This window comes from Canis lupus, chromosome 16, assembly GCF_048164855.1.
Source record: "Canis lupus baileyi chromosome 16, mCanLup2.hap1, whole genome shotgun sequence".
Lineage (NCBI taxonomy): Eukaryota > Metazoa > Chordata > Mammalia > Carnivora > Canidae > Canis > Canis lupus.
In genome coordinates, this window is record NC_132853.1 from 14649669 (window position 1) to 14669401 (window position 19733).

The window sequence follows — 19733 nt, forward strand, 5'->3', positions numbered from 1 at the left end:
GAGGTCTTACGCTGTGTCCAGCATGGCGGTGGTAGAGAGGAAAGCTAGCCTTTACCAGGTATTACTGTAGAGTTGAGTTTTGCTTTGTGACCTTTTACCCCATCCTGGCTTACCAAAGGTCACCTGGCTTTGGCTACAGGGATACCTAGCTCAGTGCCTGGCACATGTTAGGCATACAATAAATATTTGTTAAATGAATTGTGCTGTGACCCTGGGTGTACTACTAGTCTTCTGTCTTTTCTTTATCCTGGCTGACTTTCTCTCTTTGGTCCTGTCTTAATTATGATAAATGAAAAGCTCCTTAAAACCACTTGTAGAGGGGATCCCTGGGTGGCTCAGCAGTTTGGCGCCTGCCTTTGGCCCAGGGCGCGATCCTGGAGTCCCGGGATTGAGTCTCATCGGGCTCCCAGCATGGAGCCTGCTTCTTTCTCTGCCTGTGTCTCTGCCTCTCTCTCTCTCTCTCTTTCTGTCTATCATGAATAAATAAATAAATCTTAAAAAAAAAAAAACACTTGTAGAATTTGAGAAGTTGGTCTTGACAGGTAGGATATCTTCTGACTTTGGCTTTACTCCCTTTTTGCCATTTCGTTATGTATGCATCTTAGGGGTCAGGAAACTGATTTTCATAGCTCTTGGAGTTGCATATTTATAGATGTCATGCATTGTTGGTGGAGTAGAAGACAGTCTCATTAAGGGAATATCTCTAGCTTTGCATATTAAAAAATGGAGGGATTTGAACTGGGCAGTTGGATGCACAAGACTTGAGGAGGAAGAGTGAAATAGAAATCCTTTAATGAGCAAGTACACAATGATGAGTGGCCCAGGTGTCTTCCCGCTCCAAAGGTCCTAAGCACCTAGAAGCATAAAATAGAACTTCAGGTATAACTTTTTGGAGATGGCCGGGCTTTGGATCATTCCCACAAAGTGCTCACCTTTCTGCTGAAACATCAGAAGACTTCTTTTCGCTTTCCTTTGAATGAATACAGTTGCCAGCTTCTACCCTAGTTCCATCCCTTTGGAACAAGAAGCTGGGGCTAAAATGTTAAATGGCTCTCTATTCATTGCTCTCTCCGCTTACACCCCCACTGTTAAGTCTCCCAACTGCCCATTCCCCAGTTGGGGAAACCCTGACTGGTAAGAAATTCTGTTCAGCCATTTTTAGGCTCCTGTAGGCAACAACAGGCTCAGAAAAAAAAGCTTATTTTCTAAACCCTTACTTTTGCCTAACATCCCCTGGCTGCTGTCCCCACATGACCCAAATAAACAGATGATCATGTGAAGCCAGTAAGGCTGTTTGTTTTAAATAGCAAGCATCTCCACTAAGCTCTGGAGCAGATGGGGTATTGGGGGCAAGGGAGAGGCTGCCATTTGACTCTGTTCACCCCACTTTTATCTCTTGCTTACCCACTCCCGAAATAAAAAGTGTCTTTGGAATGCTCCCTTTCAGAGGAGTGCCTTTTTAATGGAATAGAGCTGGCATCTGACAAGAAGAGTCAAAAATTGGACTTCAGCCTCTACAAGACTTCAGGGCTATGTGATGTGAGTGCTATGAGCACTTGAGGAAGGCAGAAGGTACAGCTGGATGGAGTTCTCTGAGAATCTTGGGCCATGACAGAGTACACAGTGCTGATCCCAAACAATGAAAATATGGTCAACAACATGATTTCAGGTGGCTATTATGTATATTACATACCCTGTTTAGCACCCCACCCCAACACACACATCTGGTATTGCCTTTAAACTGTCCTGTTCTTTGGTTGTGCAGAGGGCCAGGCCCAGCCACACTAGTAGCAGGCGGCAGATATCTAAAATAACCAGCACAGATCTCTCTGTCCCAGGGAAAGGGCACCTGGGCTATGTTGTTCCCACACCTTCCTTTACAGCTCCATCATAAGCCAAGCTAGTGGCACCTGGACGTGAGCAACTGCCTCTCTGCTCAGCTACAGACTCTGGGGCATTAACTGTGCAAAGATCAGAGCCCTCTGTAGACTGCCGCTGGCAAACCACCCCCTTCCTTCTGTTCACTAGGTTCCTGATTTCCAAGATCTGTGCAGATTCTCTTTCCTTAGTATGCATTATGCCCTCAAAGGAAAGGAGCAAAGCCAGCAGGCTGCGTTTGTACCGGCTTTCTGTGCTTCTAGCTAAACTCCAAAATAGGAACATACCTCTCTAAGGGCACAGTGGGGATGGAATGGGCTGTGATGAGATGTACCGGCAGGATGGTCTGCCACTCAGCCGTCCTCAAAAAGTCTTGCTTTGTAGCTTTGTATGATGGTGAAGCCCAAGTTGCAGGACCCTGAACCCAACTGGCCGGGTCGCACTCTGAACTGGTAGCAGAATCTGAGGCTAGGACCCAGGGGCCCTAGGACTGCTGGCATCCAGTACTACCAGAGTGCCTTCAGGGGGCCTCTGTGTCCCCGCCAACTGCACCAGTGGGGCTTGTGTGGCCTGCACCTAACAAGCAGAACAGCAGGATTTTAGGTGAAGATTTTGAGAAACCGACTACAACATGGTAAGTAGGCAAACTCTGCCTCATGCAGGCGGTTTGATGCTCCTCCATGATTTTTTTCCGAATTGGTTGCCCTGCTCCAGAACTGCCTTCAAAAGAGTCGTCCAGCGGATCAGATAAATACTCCTCCCTCTGGGGAATGCAGCAAGTGGAATACTGAGTGACTTTAGACACGTCCTCTCTGGTCTCTGGGCCTCAGTTTCCTTATCTGCAAAATGAGAGGATTTGGGTAAGCTGACAGGGTGTAACTTTCTGGGTGCACTCGGAGGCGCCCCCAAACACTAGCGGAAGAAGCGACGGCAGCGAGCGCCAGCCCGGGGTCCCGCCCTATCAGCGAGCGCGGGGGAGGCCAGGCCGGGCGCCGGAGCCCGCGCCCCGCCCCGCCCCGCCCCGCCCGAGGCCTCGGTTGCCCCGCCGCTGGTAGGGCCAGGCTTCCGCCCTCCACGTTGTTGTTCCCGATACGGGCCCCGCCCCCTTGGTCTGGGCTGCGTATGCCTGGCCGTAACTACCCCCGCCTCGGCCCCAGAGCAAGGCGGGGGCCTGTGGGCCATCCACATTAGACATGCGTGGACAAAAGACAAGAGTTTAGGGGAAGAAAGGAGAAGCTTGGGTTTGAAAGGAGGGTGGCGATAAGTAAAGGGTAGGCTTGGGCACGACTGCAGAATTTCCCTCGGCCTCCCACCCTCCCTTCTCAGTGGACCCATCCGCACCCACGAATGTGACCGTGTTAGACACTGGCCCTTTAAACAGAAGGCTGGCGGCGCGGGGTGTCCATGTGGAGCAGCTCCATGCCGTGTTGTCCTGCCCGCCCATTGGCCCGCGGCCCGGTGACGTCGCCTAATAGGATGCGAACGCACTGCGGGGGGAGGAACGGAGACAAGACGTGGAGCCGGATCACCACTCCGCTCCGTCCGCTGGTCTCTGGCAGCTTCCCGCCGTCAGCTCCGCCCACGGGCGGATCCCGGGGGAATTGCGACAGCCGGGCGGTTGCAGGAATTAGGTCACGTGTGGGTAAGGAGCGGAGACCCAGGGGTCAGGCTAGTCTCTACCATCCCAAGGTTTCCCTGACCTACAATATCCTTATCTGAGCTAACTTAAGTCTTAAATTTTCCATCCTTCTTTTCCTCTAGCAGGACACATCTCGTTGTGAATGACCGCAACACGCAGCCCTTGCTCAACTCGTGGCTGGCCATCGGGGCGGGGCGAGACGAGAAAGCGGAAATGCGGGGCGCGGGCAGGGCTGGGTGTCCTCCCGCCCCCACCCGGGCCACGTGTGCGCGCGCCGTCTGTGGTGGGCGGGGCCGTCCCGCTCGGGACCCCGCCCCTCCCTTCCTGAGACGCCGCGGCCCTGCGGGCGGGGGCTCCGGTCCGGGCTTTGGCTGCGGCCCCGGTGTAGTAGCGGGGGCGGCGGCCGGGGGCAGCGCGGCTCCTTCCCTTGTTGTGTGTGTCGGTGCCTCCTCGCCATCTTGTTGCAAAGCCTTTTCTTGTCGGCGGGACTCCCGGGGGCCGCGGGGCGGGAGGCATCAGAGGGGAATAAGAGAAGGAGGGGAAGGAGGGAGGCAGTGCCGCCTTTTGTTTTTTTGCATCAAAATTTTTTTAATTTGCAAATTCTATTTTGCAAATATTTTGGAAAACATTAATTTTTTCTCTCCGCGCTCTCCCGTTCTTCCCTGCGGAGTGCGCTGCGCCGCCCAGCCCTGTCGCCCCCCGGAGGTGATCCCGCCCTCCTGCCTGCCCGCCAGCCTGACCTGTGCCCGGCTCGCGGGCCGCAGTCTCGGCCCCGGCGCGCCCCCGGCGGCTCTCGGCGCGATGAGCATAGAGACGCTCCTGGAGGCGGCCCGCTTCCTGGAATGGCAAGCGCAGCAACAACAGAGAGCACGTGGTGAGCGGCCGGGCTGGGCCCCTGGGGCACCGGGGACGGGGAGACGCGCGACCCTAGCCTCGGAGCCCGTGCGACACCGCGGGCAGCACCCCTAGCCCGGCGGCCCCGACGCCAGGCAGCGCACTGTCCGCGCAGGAGCCGCCGCCCGGGGAGGGGTGCTGGGGGCCGGAACAGTAATTAATGGGCTCGTTAATATGCCGTGAGGGACCGGCTCCTGTGGGAGCTGCCTGCCACCGAGTGTGCCCTTCGCGGGGGCTCCGTCCGCGGGGGCCAGCGGCGCCCTCCGCAGCAACGACGTGTGAGCCGGTGGGGGTGGGGTGCGGGATGGTGCTGCGTGGGGGTGGCAGACCCGCCTGTGCGTGCGTGTGTGCACGGGGATGTGTGATGCGAGCCTCGAGGAGAGCCGTGAACGGACGTGTCCACGGGCGAGTGTACAGTGCACACGAGTGGGCGTGTGTGTAACGGAGTGGGGGTGGGAATTACTCTACGCCGAGCAGCTCCCCGGCTTCCCTGGCCCCGTGGGGAGGGTGCGGGGGGCGCTCCCGGCCGGGCTACGCGCCGCTTGGGGCGGAGGCGGCCTTTGCAGAATGAAATGACATCGCGTGTCTTATGATCCTGGCCAGCCCCGCCTGACCCCGCCTCCCAGAGCTGGGCTGGGTCACGCTTCAGGTCTCTGGGGGAGAGCTTGGCTGATTGGGTGTCTGCGAAGCGGCCTGCAGGTCGCTGGGGGCAGCCCCCGGGCCCCCCTCGCGGCGCCCCACTTTAGCCGGTGTGGAATGTGGCGTGTCTGCGCGTTCCAAACCCGCTCTCGGCTGGAATGTTGCGTGTGCCTGCGTTCCAAGCCCGTTGGTTACACCGGGTGGTGACGTGGACGGGCCCCGCCTCCGACCACGTGCACGGGGGACACTCCCGCTGGGGACGGAGCGGCTCGGCCGGGGGCGGGGCCGGGGCGGGGCTGGCGAGTGGCCTGGCGCGGGGTTGGGCCCTGGCTGCGGCCGCCGGGCTCCTCCTGGGAGAGCCTGTGCGCTGGAGGAGGAGCCGCCGCGTTCACCTGTCCGTTCTCGCTCCGACCTCCAGTGTTTGATCCTGGGGCGAGGGAAACCCTCGGAATAGCAGGGCGGCGGGGCATTTAGAGCTCACATATTCCCCCTGACGTTGGGGGGGGACGTTCTCACCGGGACCTCCCGGCAGTACGCCTACCCACATTGTGGGATGAGCCAGGCTGAGAAGGGGCAAACTTCGGCGTTCCCTCGACAGGAAACGATTTCAGATGCTCCCCTTCCCACCCGCCCTGTCGGTGGTCCCCGGCTTCAGGGTGCTGCAGGAATAGGGGCTGGAGTGAAAGACCTCCGTTTCCCGGACCACTGCGAGGGCCTCGGCCCTGGGTCGGTGTGTGTGCAGTATCTGGGGACTCATGTCCCCTGCAGCCTCCCCTCCCCAGCCCTTTTGCCGGGTTGGTTGTGTTGGAGAGGGTGCTTCGCCCTCCTTTCCTTTCTCTCTGCCTATTGTTGCTTCAGTGATGAGTCATGCAGGAGGTAGTAGTGTGTGTTGTGTGCGCGCGCGCCCTGCAGCTTTTGCCGCGGCCTCGGCGGCGGAGGGGGTGGGGTGAGGGGAGCGGCGGCGGGCCAGGGGCGGGGGAGCGGCGGGTCCGCCCGGCCTAGTCGGTCGACCGGCCTCTCAAGGTCAGGAGTCACTCGAGATATGTAAGCTTGAGGTGCTTGGGTTTTGTGGAATTGCTGGGCCGGGACATCAGCCCGCGTGCCCCTCCCCCTTGGCTTCGGGGTCCTGAGCAGGGTCAGGCCCTGGACAGTGCTGGCGGTGACGGAGAATGTCCTGCTTGCAGCGACAGGGCGGGGGATGGGGTGCGTGCAACCAGAATTGGAGAGACTTGAGTCCCTTCCTGCTACCGTCAACACAGTGCAATTCAGGAGCATCTATTGTGTCCTTGCTGTGTATCAGGCACTGTGCTAGAAGTGAATAGGGTTGACCCTGCTGTTGCCCCAAGGGAGCACTCACTTCACCTTCACTGTGCCCTCAGGCTGCTTGGCCTTATGAGGAAGGGGAGAAGACACCCCCTCCTGTCCCTTCCTCCCCGCTGTCATCTCTCCCACCCTTTCCAGAATATTAAATCCAGAGCTGGCAGTTAGAAGGACAGGGTCGGTGTGTGCGACACTGTGAAGGAGCCTGGGAATGGTTCTCTCCTAAGAAGTAGCAGAGCCCTGCCCCTCCCATGCGGTGGTGAGAAGCCGGGGCAGGGAGCTGAGTAGAGGTCCAGTTTAACTGACCAGTCACAGCTCCTTCATGGTGGAGCAGGAGGGTCTTAGGGGATGGATGATGCAAAGCCAGATTCACCCCAAAAGCTCAGGTACAGATTCATTTTTCTCCCCCTCCTTGAAGTTCTATCCTCTGACTTGGGGTGGGGACAATGGGAGAGAAGGGGTAGTGTGTGGACCTGCTGACCAGAACTGCTTGCCTGGGTATGTACCTAAGGAGCAGCTCTGAATGGGGATCCTCTTGTCCACACTGCCCTTTCAGTGTCCAGGGTGGGTTTCCCAACCAGAGGGAGCCGGACTGCTCATGTGATGAACCTGGGGATGTGTGTGCACATGTGCATGTGAGAGGGCAGAGGTGGTCAGGAGGAGGCCCGCTCATTTCCAGCAGTCAGAAGATGGCCCAGACAGGATCCTCTTCTACCCGACCTAGTCACATCCTGGGGCTTGCCTTACGCACCAGGTCTCCTGTTAGCATGAAGAAGGGGGGAGTTCCTCCTGAACACTGGGGGCTACCCAGTGTAGACTCCTGTGGCTCCTGAATCACCCGACGGGTCATGCTAAATTCTCCGGGGCCAGCCTCTGGGAAGCCCAAGGAAGGTGTCAGAGCATGTATGTATGTGTTTGGGAGTGGGAGAGGGAGTGCACCCATGGGTGCAGCAGAGCAAATTTTACAGAGCCTCAATCTGTTGTTCCTGAGGGCATCCCCTGAGTGACTGCCAGTTCGTGCCCCCCCCCCCACTTTGTTTCCCCCTACCCAGGGCACTGGAAGAGGGTCACTGCTGGGTGGGGAGGAGACAGAAAGCTTTGGTGGGCTGGATCTGGCCTGGGACACCCCCTCTTCACCATCAGTCAAGATTTTTCATGCCGATCCAGGCGTGATAGAGTTTGGCCATTCACCTGGCTCCTTCCTGGCACCTGTGAGGTGTACCTGCCTGACTCTGGAAGAGAGAGGGTAGGTGAGAAGGAGGTTTCCATCTCCTAGGTGAGCTGTACAGTTGCTTTAACATATGGGGACTATGAGGTTTTCTCTCAGTTTGGGTTCCCAGGACACCTGTCCTTGGGGCTTGGGGCCTTCTCAGTCCCACTGCTAATGGGATAGTGGAACACTGGTCCCAAAGCCAGTGAAAGTTTGGGTCCTAGCTCAGAAGCATGAAGGTGGGCTGTGTGTCGGGCCCTGAGCTGCTTGGGGATGGGGTGGGAGGGGGGTAGAGGGGTGGGATAGGGAGCAATGTGGGGGATGGACTGGGAAGCTGGCGGGAGGAACTCCGCAGACTTCTTGGCTAGTGTGCTCTCTGGGAAGCTGGAGGGCAGAGAGCTGGTTTTTCTCTGGGCCTGTAACCTAAGCCAGTGCGGGGGCCACAGAAAGGCCCAGGAGAGAAGGCCTTTCCTTGGAGCAGGCCTGGCAGCTCCCCTTCCTGAAGGGCTGGGGAGCTACGGAAGAGGCCAGGGCTGCTGGGAAACCGCTGAGTGCTTCCCCTCTCACATTTCTCTACTTCCTCCTTTGCCTCTTCTCCCCTGTGGGAGGGAAGGGCTTGGAGCAGTCCTGGCTCACACTCCAGTGGTTGGTGGTCCTAAGGGCTGAGCCCCAGAGACACGTGGGGCGCTGGGGGTTGATGCCCTCCTCCGTAGGGGGCTCTGAGCCTACCTGGTCCTCCAGCCCCACCCCTTGTGGGGTGGTATGTTTGAGGCGTGTCTGCCAACTACCTGTCCGTTCAGTTAGCAGCTAGCAGCGTCAGATCAGTTAGCAGCGGTGTGGCCAATCCCTGACAGGCAGGAGGGCTGGTTGACCAGCCTGCTCCCAGGCCTGGGGTTTCCCAGCTGGAGCCAGGGAACCAGAACTGTGGGACCTGGAGAGTGCAGGGCAGGGTGGAGGTGGAGAGATGCTTCTGGCTCAGGAAGGGCCCTCCCCCTTTCCGTGTGCTCAGGGAGGTCCTGAGCAGGCCTTGCTTTGCAGCAGGGCTTTCAGGAGAGATGCTGAACTGACAGGTGCAAGGCTGCCTTTCTTTTCTTTCTGCCTGCCTCGTACCTTTCTGGTTGTGCTGCTGCTGGTGGGGACACGGGGGCATTTGGGTGTAACAAGTTATAGGACCACAAAGGTCAGAGAAGGACCGAATGTGTTTTGTGGGGTCCCTAAGGAAACCAGACCTTGGGAGTCTTGGGCCTCATTTCCTCATGTGTGAACTGAAGGTGATGTCCCTGCCCTGCCTGTGGCGTGCACTCTTGTGGGGACCCAGCGGTGCGCGCGCGCGTGTGTTTGTGTGTGTGTGTGGACAGACACCTAGTGAGCACGTGCTGACACAGCTGGTATAGGCTCCGCCAGGTGTCAGAATTCCTGGCTGGGTCTAGTTTCAGTTTTACCTGTGACTTACTCTGTGATCCTCAACAAATCATTGCCTCTCTGAGCTAATTTATTTCATCTTGAAATGAAGATGCTGCCTGCCCTCTGGAAGGTACTTGTAAATACTATTGAAGGCCTTCCCTAGAAGCCATGATCTGTCCAGCACAGCCCCCCCCGCCTCGCCTGCCGCCCCGTCCCACCCCTAGTCCATTCTTCCATGATGGCCTGTGAGGCCTTTTGCTGACTGGCCTCTGCCCAGCTTATCTGTCACCACAGTACCCTCAGCCTTGTTCCTGAACCTCCCTGCCCCAGTCTAACCCCTCTACCTTCAGGCTGCCAGGCCCCCAACCTCCTGCTCTGTTTTTCTACAGCCCCTCTCCTCTCCAGCCTGGATCCTTATCCTCTGTTACTTGTCCTTCCCCTCACCCCCTAGGCCTAGCTCCCCAAAGGCAGAGACCAGGTGTGTTTAAACTCTTCACTGCTGTGCTCCCAACCCTTAGCCCAAGTGCCTGGCTGGGTGTCTCTCAGGCTGAGCAGGCATGTCACTGAGCACTGATTGGGACAGAGTCAGAAGATGTGTTATGGTGGAAGACTTCAGAAGTTGGGGCCCAGGACTGCTGGCCCACTGAGAAATCCCTTGTGTTCTCTCTGCGTAGAGGAGCAGGAGCGGCTTCGCCTGGAGCGGGAGAGGGAGCAAGAGCAGAAGAAGGCCAGCAGCCTGGCCAGGCTGGCCCATGCCCTGCCTGTGGAGGAACCCCGCATTGAAGCGCCACCCCTACCTCTGTCTCCCCCAGCACCCCCACCAGCACCCCCACCGCCACTTGCCACCCCCACCCCATTGACTGTCATTCCTATTCCAGTCGTGACCAACTCTCCTCAACCTCTGCCCCCACCCCTGCCTCCTGCCGCCCAGCCTTTGCCCCTGGCGCCTCGCCAGCCAGCCCTGGTTAGCACCCCTGGACTCAGCATTAAGGACTCTGCTCCCCTGCCCACCAGGCCACAGGTGCCCAACCCTGCCCCCCTGCTGCCAGACTCCAAGACCACCCTTCCGCCCACTGGCAGCCCCAAGCCTTTGCAGCCCCTCCCCACACCCATCCTGACCATAGCACCTCACCCTGGAGTCCAGACCCAGCTGGCTCCCCAGCAGCCACCGCCATCCACTCTTGGGACCCTGAAGTTGGCACCAGCCGAAGAAGTCAAATCCAGCGAACAGAAGAAGAGGCCCGGGGGGTGAGTGAGGTGTGGCTGAATCCAGGCTGATGGGATGGAGAACTGCCCACATTCTGGGCTCCATGTGGAAAAGAAAGTAGCCCCTCCTAAGCTAGTTCTTCAAAGCCATGTCCTCCCTCCCCACCTGAGATGCATCTTATCCGTATTTGGACAGGTCTGTGCCTGTGCCCATCCCCACCCAGGAGTGGGTAATGGCTGTTGCCCTCTGTTGTCAGGCTTCTGTGTTCTCTGACCTGCTCAGGGATGGGCCCATTGGCATTTCCAGGCCTTTGGCGAGAGTATTGGAATGAGGACCTCTTGGTGAGGGCTGGGGTCAACTGGCTATTTCTGTGAGCTCCAGGAGGCCCTCCGATTCCTCACAGGTGGACAAGGGCAAGATGGAGGGTTAAAGGGATTGTGATTTATGAGCATACGCGTGCCGTCCAGGGGCTGTATGTGCCTCTACACAGGCTGAACATCTCCCACTGCTGCTTTGTACAGAATGTGGGGAGCAGGGGGGCAGAAGACCACCTAATTGGGCCCTCCTCCCTCAACTTCCTTCCTGTCTGGGTTTCAGGATCGGAACCAGAGAAGTCCACAACAAACTGGAGAAGAACAGGTGTGTGTGCGTGCGCGCGTGCCTCTGGCCCCCCCTTGGTCCCCCAAGCCCCCCTGGGGCCTCTTCTCCCCGCCCCCCAGTCGCGGGCCAACCAGCGTTCCCCCTCTCCCCAGGAGGGCCCATCTGAAGGAATGCTTTGAGACCCTGAAGCGCAACATCCCCAACGTGGACGACAAGAAGACGTCGAACCTGAGCGTGCTGCGGACGGCGCTGCGGTACATCCAGGTATGGGGGAGGGAGGCTCCGCCGAGAGCAGGGCGGGCGGCGGCCGCGGCGCCGGCTTCCTCCCCGCTCCCGCCCGCCCTCTTCCCCTTGCCGCGGCCCGCCCCGCCCTCACTCCCCCCTCCCCCTCCGGCTCCCCCGCCCGCCTCCACGCGGGCGCGGAGCACATGGCTCGGCTGACGTCAGCGGGGCTCCCCGCCCGCGAGGGGGCGGGGGGCGCGTGCGCGTGCGCGGGGGAGGGCGGCCGCGGCGTTCCCCTCTCCCCCAGCCCCCTTCCGGCCGCCCCGCGAGCCCTGCCATCTGCGCCGCCCGCGCAGCTCGGTGTTCAAACCCGGCGGCCGGGCGGCCGGTCCCGCGCTCCTGCCTGACGCCGCTGGTGCCCCCGCGGCTGAGGAGGGCGGGGAGCGGCCCGGCGCCTCCACCCCGCCCGCGGTGCCTGGGCGGCAGCCGGACTCGGCCCGGGAGTGTCGCTCGCGGGGGGGTGGGGAGTCCCCTGGGCGTGGCTCCTGGCGGAAGGCGGCGCGCCGGCGAGGCCCCCCACTCCAGCCCGAGGGACTGCGATCCAGCGAGCGCGTCGAAGCGCCGCGACTCGTTTGGGGCTGACACCTGGAGACCGGGGAGTGTGGCGGTCTGGGCGACCAAATAACCCTGGGGTCACCGAACCCTTGAAAACCAAGCTCTCCGCCTGCTTGGATTTTTAAGAGCCTCTTCAAGGGGCCCTCCTGGCCTTGTGCCTCCTCCCACCCCCCGCCTTGGGCACTGGCTTCCCTCTGCAGTACGGGGTGGGGGGCGCCCGCCAGATAAGACTGTTGCCAGGACGGCCCTGTGTTTCGGTTTCCCTGGAAACCGGCCGAGGTTTCCGCGTGCCGGGAAGGAGGCTGTGGGGGTGGGGCGGGCGGCCACGCTTGGCTGCCGCGGAGACGCGAGTTGGAGCCGAGCCGTTGGGCAGTGGGAGGGGCTTCGCGCTCCCTGCCCGCGCGGGGTGGGGGCGGGGGAGGCTCGGGGTCTCCCGGTCGGCGCGCTCCTGCCGCGCGCCTGGTCCCCGGCGGAGGGGGCGGCCGAGGGGTCCGACCGCGTTAGGAGCCCGAGGCGGGGCCTCGCCCCTCCCCCGGCCAGGACTGCGGGGTCACAGCCCTGAGGTAACCGGAGTCCGCTCCCAGCCGGCGGCTCCCTCCCCGCCTCCCGCGAGCGCGCGCCCGCCCTTCCGCCCGCCCTGCGGAGGGGGAGTGGCTGGCGCGGCTCCAGCCTGCTTCCCGGCACCCGGGCGGGGCGGGGCCGGGCTCGCGGATTGGCGGGGCCGGGCTGGGGGCGGAGCTTCCGCGCGCCGAGCGGCGGGGTGCGGCCGGCGGGCCGTGACGCTGCAGAGCCGGGTCCGCGTGGGTGCGCGCGTGCTCCGGGAGGGGCGGGGCCTCGCTTGCGGCCGGCCGGGCCTGGAGGAGGAGGGGCCGGAGGGGTGGGGTTTGGAGGGTCCCCAGGAGGCCTACTTCTGGCTTGTTTTTGCAGAACTTGGGCTTGGGAATGTTACTGGTTCTTCAGTGGTTCACAATCCTATGGCCTACGAGCAAATTCTTGTCCAAATGCGGTGACGTTTTCTGTGAATATCAGCTTTTTCTGTGCTGCCATTTTGCTACATAGGAAAAAATAATATCTTTACCATAGGGATGTTAGGAGGATTGGCCTTCTATAAATACCAATTTAATGGCAATTATTGAGATGTAGGAAGCACATTGTACTTTCTAGACGCATATTTAGGGGGAAGAGCCTTGCTTGCATGATCTCTGGATTTGAAAATAAATTTTAAGCAGAGACTCAGTAGAACCAGCAGACATGGGCCTGGGCTGAGTAGGCAGTGAGGTGTACCCAGGGCTGTTCATAGAGATCTATTTCTACAGGTCCTGACAGTGGAAGCAGAAACAGAAAACTTACAAGGTTTTGTAAATCCTCAACCTCATTTGTTTATTCATTTAGGTACTTTGGACAGTTCTGTGTCTGATTTTGAGGATAAAGCAGGGAACAAAGAACAAAGTATGGTCTGTATCTTTACTGGTTCAGTCGTGGCAGATTTTTTTTTAAGATTTTATTTATTTATTCATGAGAAACACACACAGAGAGAGAGGCAGAGACACAGGCAGAGGGAGAAGCAGGCTCCATGCAGGGAGCCCGACGTGGGACTTAATTCCAGGTCTCTGGGATCACACCCTGGGCTGAAGGCGGCGCTAAACTGCTGGGCCACTCAGGCTGCCCTTGATGGCAGATTTTAAACTAAGGCCTGTGCCATGAGGATGTAATAGGGACAGGGATCACAGAATTTCTTCTGGGGAGCAAGGGAAGTTATTGTTGAGGAAGGGGCATTCGAGCTGAGACCTGAAGGTTTCAGGGTGACCTAGGCACAGCAGATGGCAGAAGGCCTAGCACAGGCCGGCTCCTCTCCAGAAGGAAGGAGGGGGATGCAGTTTTGGAAAGTAAAGGTGGTCATGAGGGTTGCCATGTAGAGATGAGGGCCGCAGAGCACTAGATGGGAGTCAAAAGGGAATAGTAGAGAGACCACATTAGGTGTGTAGAGCAAAGGCTTTGGGTGTGTGCTGAGGTAGGAAGGCTATAGCCCCCAGCCCGCTCAGAATGGCTTGAAGATGCTAAAGGATTTGAAGAAACCCATGGTGAAGTGAACAAAACCAGAAAGAGGAGTAGGCAGGTACCTAACTATGCATCCAGCCAGTCTTATGAAATGTTTTAAAATGAAGCAATGTGGACAAGAGCTAGACCCTGGGGAAACTTTGCAGGGGCTTCTAGGTCTCTGGAGAACTAGGCTAGTGAAGAAGAAGAGGTCTTGGCCTCTGAGTTTCCCTCAGCGCCAGAAATCTACTCTCCTGCTAGGACTGCCACTTCCAGCCCCCTGCAGCCAGGCTGAAGTGGTAGCTAGCTGACTCACCACAGGCCCCATCATTGATATGGCCTCATCTGATGTCATGTCCAACACTGGCCTCTCAGGGTAGAGCCAGGTGAGAAGCCTGGTGAGATGTGTGTATGTAAGGGAGGGATCTTTCTGGCAGAACTATGTAGAGAACCAAGTTAAATCTCAAAGCCAGGACATAGAGGAGGCTGTGTGTGGCCTGGGACTGCTGGCAGAATTGTAAAGTACCAAGTTTCAGGCCAGAACAGAGTATGGTCATATCTGGGTTACATGTTGTGGGCACTAATAGTTTAAGGCATTTCTTTCTGGTGAGGTCAGAAATATGAGGAGTGTGAGGCTACAGGAGGAGTGTAGGGAAATCAGACCAAGTTTACTGGGTGAAGTTGGAAGACGCTGCCATACCCTGGAAGGGCAAGTGAACAGTCAGGAAGGTTGGTGTAAAACTGCTCGTAGTAAATCGAATCAGTGGAAACTCGAGTCTAACGGGTGACTGATTCTGCTGTGATAAAGGAGAGAGACAGGATAGAAGTGGGAATCAACATCCTCACAGATCCTTCCCCTGGGACTGGGATAAGCATACTTCTGGCCACTGGTAGGGTCAGGGGGAAAAAAGCTAATTATAGAATATCTTGCTTTTACAATGTTTGACAGGGACAGATTGAGGTGGAAAAACAGAACATGAAGTTTTTAGGGGGGGTCACATGAGCCAGTGTCTGATTAAATCCTGCCAGTCTTATTAAATGCTGAAGTATATGGAGCCATATCAGGAAGGGCTCCAGGGCAAGAGGACTCACTGGTGAGGGTGTGGGATGGGGAAGGTGTGGGGGCTCAGGTGTGGTCTGGGAGTACAAGCAGGTGAGATGTAGAGGGGTGAGAAGGGAGGATCTGTGTATGAGACAGGGTTCAGGGAGGAAAACTTAAGACGAGCTGGATAATTTGGTGTATGAAGGGTCACTGGGTCCTGTACCTGCCGTGACCGGCAAACTTTGGAAGCTAGCAGCTCAGGAGCAATTGAGGCAGCGATGGCTCTACGGCCAGGGGAGCTGCCTGCTGGTGTTCCGAGTTGCGGGGGGGGGGGGGGGGGGGTGGTTCCCAGTGTTATGGGGCGGGAACCATCTGGAACTTGTGGTGAAGGAGGAAAATGTCCAGTGGTGCTCAGAGGAAAATGTCCAGTGGTGCTCAGATCAGAGACGCTGTTGAGCCATTTCTCACTGATCAGTGCAACCAGCTAGAGGTGTGGAAGGAGGGACACATTCCAGGGCTCCGGGGATCATTCAGCAGCCTGGGGAATCTGGACGGCCTTGGGCACTTCTGAGAGGCAGCTCATGTAGGTGGGGCGGCAGGAGCAGTCCCGGCCCGAGCGGAGTGGGGAGAGCCAGCAGCTGCCCAGGATGAATGAGATGGAGGCAGGTCTGGAGGAGATACACAGGGGTGGGGGGTGCCACAGAGCACAGGGTCTGAGGGCCATCCTTGGGGACATTGAAGTTGAGACTAATGAATGATGCTGTGGAAAGAAGGGCAATATCCTTTGGAGTTCTTTGGGGAATGAGTTCCAAGGAGGGTAGCCTGTGGCATGGTGCCGGACAGCGTGGTATGAGTGGTGGCGGGGGCGTGACCAGCACCCTAGCTGTGACTGTTACCCCTCCTGTCCTCCACAGAATGGCCGGAAGAGGCTGCCAGGAGGGTGGATGGGGCCAGAGGCCAGGAAGCTCTCCCGCACAAAGTGGATGCGGGTGGGAGCGGGGGAGAGGCCAGCCTGCATCTGTGCAGTCAGTGGTGCCTGGGGGTGGAGTGACCTGCAGCCTGGATGGGGGTGGGGACACTTGTGGGGAGAGGTTTGCAGGTTTGCAGTACTGTGGGCCCTCTAGCTCCTGCTCAGGGTATCCTTCGGGCCCTTGCCTTATTCTCCAGTCTCTGAAGAGGAAGGAGAAGGAATATGAGCATGAGATGGAGCGGCTGGCACGCGAGAAGATTGCCACACAGCAGCGGCTGGCAGAGCTCAAGCACGAGCTGAGCCAGTGGATGGACGTGCTGGAGATTGACCGTGTGCTCCGACAGACTGGCCAGCCGGAGGACGACCAGGCCTCCACCTCTACAGCCTCTGGTGAGCCCTACATGCCCCTCCCTGGCCGGGCCCTTGTCCCCCAGCCCCATGTCCCCAGGCCCCAGGGGCATTTACTACTACTCCAGCCTCTTGTTTCCCAAGTTCTTCTGACCCATCCCTGTCCCCATGTCTCCCCACAGAGGGTGAGGACAACATAGATGAGGATATGGAGGAGGACCAGGCCGGCCTGGGCCCACCTAAACTGAGCCATCGCCCCCACCCGGAGCTGCCGAAGCCACCGCCCAGCACCGCCCCCGCACCTCTGCCTCCCCATCCACACTCCCACTCCCAGCCTGTGGCTCTGTCTCCTGTCCACCTGCCTGGGCAGCAGCCACCACCACAGCAGAAGACACCTCTGCCAGCCCCTCCTCCCCCACCGGCCCCCGCCCAGACGCTGGTGCCTGCTCCAGCCCATCTGGTGGCTGCAGCTGGAGGAGGCTCCACGGTCATCGCCCACACGGCCACCACCCATGCCTCAGTCATCCAGACTGTGAACCACGTTCTACAGGGGCCGGGCGGCAAGCACATCGCCCACATTGCCCCCTCAGCCCCCAGCCCTGCTGTGCAGCTGGCACCCGCCACACCTCCCATTGGCCACATCACAGTGCACCCTGCCACCCTCAACCATGTGGCCCACCTTGGCTCCCAGCTGCCCCTGTATCCACAGCCCGTGGCGGTGAGCCAGCCTGTGGCAGTGAGCCACATCGCCCACACCCTCTCACACCAGCAAGTGAATGGCACAGCTGGGCTGGGGCCCCCAGCGACTGTCATGGCAAAGCCAGCTGTGGGGGCTCAGGTGGTGCACCACCCCCAGCTGGTGGGCCAGACAGTGCTCAACCCTGTGACCATGGTCACCATGCCCTCCTTCCCGGTCAGCACGCTCAAGCTGGCTTGAGGATGAGGCCACTCAGAGGCCCCCAGTGGGGGCAGGGAGGGGGACCCACCCCCCACTCTCCCACCCACCAGCTCCACACATTCCAGCCAGGCCAAGGCCCGCCCCACCCACACCCACCCCCAGGCCTCCTAGGGGAAGGGGGTGCAGAGACTCTGAGCCAGGGGAGGGAGGGCCACCCCAGGGAGCTGGGCGCGGGGCAGAGTGTGACCCCACTGCACTAGGACTTAAGTGATGAGATGCTTTGGTGAATGTGCCCCTCGTCTGGCCTGGTGCCAGCTCCAGTGATGTTCCCACCTCCCCACCTTGTCCCCTGCCTCCCGTGCGTGTGGGTGTTGTGTTCTCCCCACTTCCCTACCCCGCCTGCCTTCCTGTGCTGCTGCTGCTATATTGCTCTAGCTGATGAGGCGGCTGAGTGCCCGGGCCCTCTATCCTGAGCCGTGGCCTTCTCTGCCCAGGCCTGGGGGGGGCGGTGGGGGTGGTGGTTAGGGGGCAGAACCGAAGCAACTTGGCCCAGAAAGCTGGGTGCTCAGGAGGCTCTGCTCTAAAGGTGACAGATCCTAGGAAGTGGCCACTCTGCTGGGAGGGGTGGGCTTGGCTGTCCTGCCCCCATGCTGCCCTTCCACACCCCTGGCCTGGGTCTGGACCTGTCCCCATCCCTGGATCTGGCTCTTGGTTTCCCAAAGGCAAAGGGGAGGGGTGCTGTCCATTCTCTGCCCCAGGTCCCTGGCCTCTGCTCAGTGCTGTGCACTCCCCTGTAAGCTCAGAGAAGTGAACTGGCATCTGGTCTGGGTCCTGGGAGCCTGAAGCCACACTGCTGAGGCCATCAGGAAGTTAAAATCTAGGGGCTGGGGCAAATCCCGGAGCCCTTTTCCTGATGCCCTGGCAACCTGCAGGGCAGGGAGGGCTGCTACTTCTGCCCCAATTTATCTGTCCTTGGTGTCATCTCTGTCTTTCCCCCTGAACACCTGCTTCTGCAGTGAGCTATTCTGAGTGGGCCACCACCTCCCTCTGAGGAAGGCCCTTAGTTGGACTTAGGGCCGCACTGAGCTTGGGCTGGGGAGGAGTGAGGGGGCCTGTGTGCAGGGCGTGCCGGTTTCCCCACCTCTGCCTCTGCTGACTGCTTTGGCTTCTCTCTTATGTGGGTATTTATTACAAGTGGCCTTGTGTCAGACACATGCTCAGTTGTACACACATGCACACTCAGCTCGCCACCTGGACACACACACACCTTTGTGGGGAGAGAAAGCCAGTGTCTCTAGTTGTGAAGTTTGCTTTGATAGGCTGGGGGCAGGGGACAGGACACTTAACTCCCTTTCAGTTCCTTCCTAGTCCTGGAAACCTCCCAGGCGACTGTTCTCATTGGTCTTGCCTGGGGTGGGGAAAGGGAAGGCCTATGGTCACCCCAGAGGCCTCCAAGAGGGAGCCTCACACCCACCTCAGCATAGCACTTCCACCCCACAAGCCTGCTGCCCTCCTGCTCCTGCAGCCACCACCTGCCACCCTGGTTCTTGGGGAAACCAGTTTACAGTCTTCCCTGAGTGATTGGGACTGCAAGAGCAGAGGGAGCCAGCTGGGCCTGGTGCCCAGGAACAGAGAAGCATCAGGGGACCTGCCCTTCCTTTCAGGCTCTGCTCACCTCCCTGCATTCTGAGGCCATTTCAGAGTTGAAAGTGTGTCAACCAGTGGCCTCTCGGGCCTGCACAGATACCTCATCCGCCCGCTCACCGCCCCTGCCCCTCCCCACCCCTAGCAGTGGGGGCCTTCGAATCTAGTGCCGAATGACTATGTCCAGATTGGTGACGATGGGTGTTGTTGCTGTTGTTTTTGTTGTTGTTTGTGAACGCTGTGATGCTGTGTGCCCTAGAGGGCAGCCACCGCTCAGCCCTTCCTTGGGCATCTCCCTTCTGAGAGCTGTCAGGACCACATCTGTCCTCACCCTGTGGGACCGCCTGCCCCTCCCCTCCCTAGCCCTTCCAGCCTGGGGGCTGCGCGCGCGCGTGTGTGCATACGTGCACGCGCACACAAACACACATACACACACACCTTACCTCTCATGCGTGTTTTACTTTTTGACGTTAGGAGTGGCTCACTGGCTGGGAGCCTTTACCTCGGGGAGAGGGGGAGGTTGGTTCCTTGGGGGGCCAAAGAAGGGCAGGGAGTGCCTGGAGGGGAATTAAGGGTTACTAAAGCCCTGGCTCTCCAGGAACAGCTTCTCCCCCATCCCAGGGTCCCATCCCCATCCCCCAAAGAGGTGGCCCTTGTTTACAGTGAGGACTCTGGTCACTGTGTCTCCGTTTCCTGAAATATAAACTGTAGCGACCCCAGACTGTAGAGATTTTTATGTGTTTGGATACATCTGCTGTGTGGGAAAAAAACAAAAACCCTACAAAAAACCCTAATTTTGTACATATTGTATTTTTACTATTGAACTGTATTCTAGTGGCTGTTCATGCTCCAAGACTTTAGGTATTGAGACATGAATACTATCCATGTAATAAGCACTTGCCTGGAATAAAATATAAAACTGAATAAACCTGCACTGAAACCAGAGATGGAGCTGCCAGGCTATGGCATCTGGGTCACTGTGTTGCAACAGGAGGCCCCCAGATCTCTTGGGAAGGACCTCCAGCAAGAAGCCTCGGGGGCCTGACCCTGTTGACATTTGAGGGGCACAGGTCCTCAAGCAGCTCAGTGCTGGTCAATTTTAGAGAAGATTTGGGACCTTCTGGCTCTAATGCCAATGTTCAGTCCCAAGCAAGCTCTGAGAACTG

The 19733-nt window shown here is 58.8% G+C and overlaps 1 protein-coding gene and 1 long non-coding RNA gene across 10 annotated transcripts; one reads left to right on the plus strand and one right to left on the minus strand.

Moving 5' to 3' along the window:
- Window positions 1–775: 775 nt before the first annotated feature.
- LOC140606121 (uncharacterized) lies at window positions 776–11165 on the minus strand. 8 transcript variants are annotated; one of them, XR_012008529.1, is made up of 6 exons: window positions 11020–11165; window positions 10117–10290; window positions 7122–9745; window positions 6877–6979; window positions 3220–3365; window positions 776–2717 (listed from the first exon to the last, which is right to left on the minus strand). It is a non-coding gene; the product is annotated as an uncharacterized lncRNA (long non-coding RNA). The 8 variants fall into 8 exon arrangements; XR_012008530.1 differs by adding an exon at window positions 10466–10587 and having other exon boundaries at window positions 6877–9745; window positions 10117–10285; XR_012008527.1 differs by adding an exon at window positions 10466–10587 and having other exon boundaries at window positions 6877–9745.
- Window positions 3881–19512, plus strand: MNT (MAX network transcriptional repressor). Of its 2 annotated transcripts, XM_072779033.1 has the most exons (6): window positions 3881–4391; window positions 9659–10232; window positions 10789–10830; window positions 10944–11055; window positions 15875–16067; window positions 16208–19512. In XM_072779033.1, exons 1-6 carry the CDS (start codon window positions 4319–4321, stop codon window positions 16960–16962), a joined length of 1749 nt encoding a protein of 582 aa, XP_072635134.1. In that variant the 5' UTR covers window positions 3881–4318; the 3' UTR covers window positions 16963–19512. The 2 variants fall into 2 exon arrangements, with proteins under 2 accessions (XP_072635134.1, XP_072635135.1); XM_072779034.1 differs by lacking the exon at window positions 3881–4391 and having other exon boundaries at window positions 9210–10232.
- Window positions 19513–19733: the final 221 nt, after the last annotated feature.